A 2,110-nucleotide genomic window follows, 5' to 3' on the forward strand; every position below is an offset into this window, starting at 1 on the left:
ATGTCCAACGCCGTAACCGTGTCTATTTGATTGTTAAGTTTTTTTTACATTAAACTGACCAAACGCCAGGAAAATCTTGTACGGACGTTTTTACTTATGAAGAATTGATTGAATCAATAATGTGGTAAGTGTTTTTTTTTCGCCATCGGTTCGATTGGTAGAGGTCCTTAGAGCTTCTTGGCCTATTCCGTGCTGTTTTCTACGTATGAAGATTCCACTTAAACATAAAAAAACCCATCCGGTGACTTGAGCTGTACTTAAATACCAAGAGTTGCGCTGTAAATAATATTTTCCCTGTCCTTAGTTCTAGTTTTGCAGGACATGGAATCAGTTTAAAACTATATTTCCCTTGAACCGAACCTCAGTGCTCTAAACTTTTTGCCCAAGCCATTCCCCAAGATTACTAGATGGGTAGTTCCTTTCGTTCAGTTTGGCCAATGTCAATTAAAACGCTTCTCTTGCATTGGCGAATGTGTGTGTGTATCGCATGCAAAGGATCGATTGTTTAGACGACAAACTGAATCTCATGCATGGCCATAATCCATAGCCTCACCGTGTATTGAAAAGCCAATCAGCCAATAAAACTTCTCTACATGTGGTCATCAATCACTTAGCGATTCCTTTGGAGGCTCGTTGATCGTCGGAGTTATAGTATTTTCGCACAAAATGTGAAGGGATCCTAGAGAACAGAACAGAGAAGAACAGTAATTTGCAAACTATAAACATTCCACAGCTGGCATTCGAAAGAGTTAAGGCTATTAGTGAGGTTAATGACGTGCACCGAGAATGCCGCATCAAGCATGCTGGTGTTGATGGTAAAATGACTTTATTGGATAACAAATGCACAGACAATTAATACAGAGACATTAACGTGTATGGGACATCGCTCGCATTCCGCTTTTCGCCAATCAACAAACTGTTGATTGGCCAATTTACTCGGTTCGCTGATTGTTTACACCTTCGTTACTTATCCAGCACGGCAGTGACGACGACGGTAATAGATTGCGTGTCATTAGACGGCCAAACGAGCCTCCGTATTAATAGTTCGCTCAAGAGGTTCAAGTATTGCAGCTGATCATTTTTAGAGAATTGGCATGTAAACATAACCGAGAAATGGACAGTTTTTCTATATAATCGCTAATTTGTTATTAAACGGTTCCAATCAACTGTTTCTGCCTGTGACCAGTTCGCTTGGCCCTCGTATTTACCCGTGCTTTTCAACGGTTTCCGAGACGAGGTTCAGGTCCCTCTTTACCCGGATTCCTGCCAACGTTCAACGGACACCTGTCGTCGAATTTCGTTTCACGGGTCGAACGCCCAGCGTACTTTTCATAACCCGTATGTGCAGTTTTGATGCAGAAAACGTTCTGGGTACGCATTGCTGGAGAAGCCACAGATCAGCAAACACGATCCTAGACACGGGGGTGGCGCCGTACACCTGCACTGTGCAGGTCATAAAGTGCGAAAGGCTTGAGATTCGAAGTAGGTTGGCTGGCATCTATAAAAAAGGCTCAATTGTCCGCTGTGGTTCGGATGAACCTGTACATAGGCTGTGCCAAATCTGTGTTTTTCGTTTCGTGTTTCTACGGTAATACCAAAATAATGCCACCGCTACCTACGCAACGCCCGTATATGGAGATCACCGAGCAGCCACATCCGAAGGCGCTACGCTTTCGTTACGAGTGCGAAGGTCGTTCAGCCGGATCGATTCCTGGTGTTAACACGACGGCCGATCACAAGACCTTCCCGAGCATACAGGTGCACGGATATCGTGGCAGAGCCGTGGTAGTCGTGTCTTGCGTGGCCAAAGAGGGCCCAAACCATAAACCTCATCCACACAATCTGGTCGGTAAGGAACACTGCAGGAAGGGCGTGTGTACCGTAGAGATCAACAGTACCACCATGAGCTACAACTTTAACAACCTCGGCATCCAGTGCGTTCGGAAAAAGGACGTCGACGATGCGCTCAAACTACGACAAGAGATCCGAGTCGATCCATTCCGAAGTAAGTGTCCGACTGATCGCCGGGGATCAAGATCACGCCCTTAACCGGTACTTCGCCTTTTCAGCTGGATTTGCTCACGCCAAGGAACCGGGCTCCATCGACCTC

General features: G+C 45.6%; 1 protein-coding gene across 1 annotated transcript; it reads left to right on the forward strand.

Annotated features, from left to right (window-relative positions):
- Positions 1 to 1,602: 1,602 nt before the first annotated feature.
- Positions 1,603 to 2,107, forward strand: LOC128277016 (embryonic polarity protein dorsal-like; the record flags this gene model as incomplete). Its single annotated transcript, XM_053015465.1, has 2 exons — positions 1,603 to 2,005; positions 2,070 to 2,107. Coding segments are annotated over exons 1-2 (441 nt in total), but the record flags the coding sequence as incomplete, so codon positions are not given.
- Between the last annotated feature and the right edge of the window lie 3 nt (positions 2,108 to 2,110).

Source organism: Anopheles cruzii, unplaced genomic scaffold (assembly GCF_943734635.1).
Source record: "Anopheles cruzii unplaced genomic scaffold, idAnoCruzAS_RS32_06 scaffold03443_ctg1, whole genome shotgun sequence".
NCBI classification, from domain to species: Eukaryota; Metazoa; Arthropoda; class Insecta; order Diptera; family Culicidae; genus Anopheles; species Anopheles cruzii.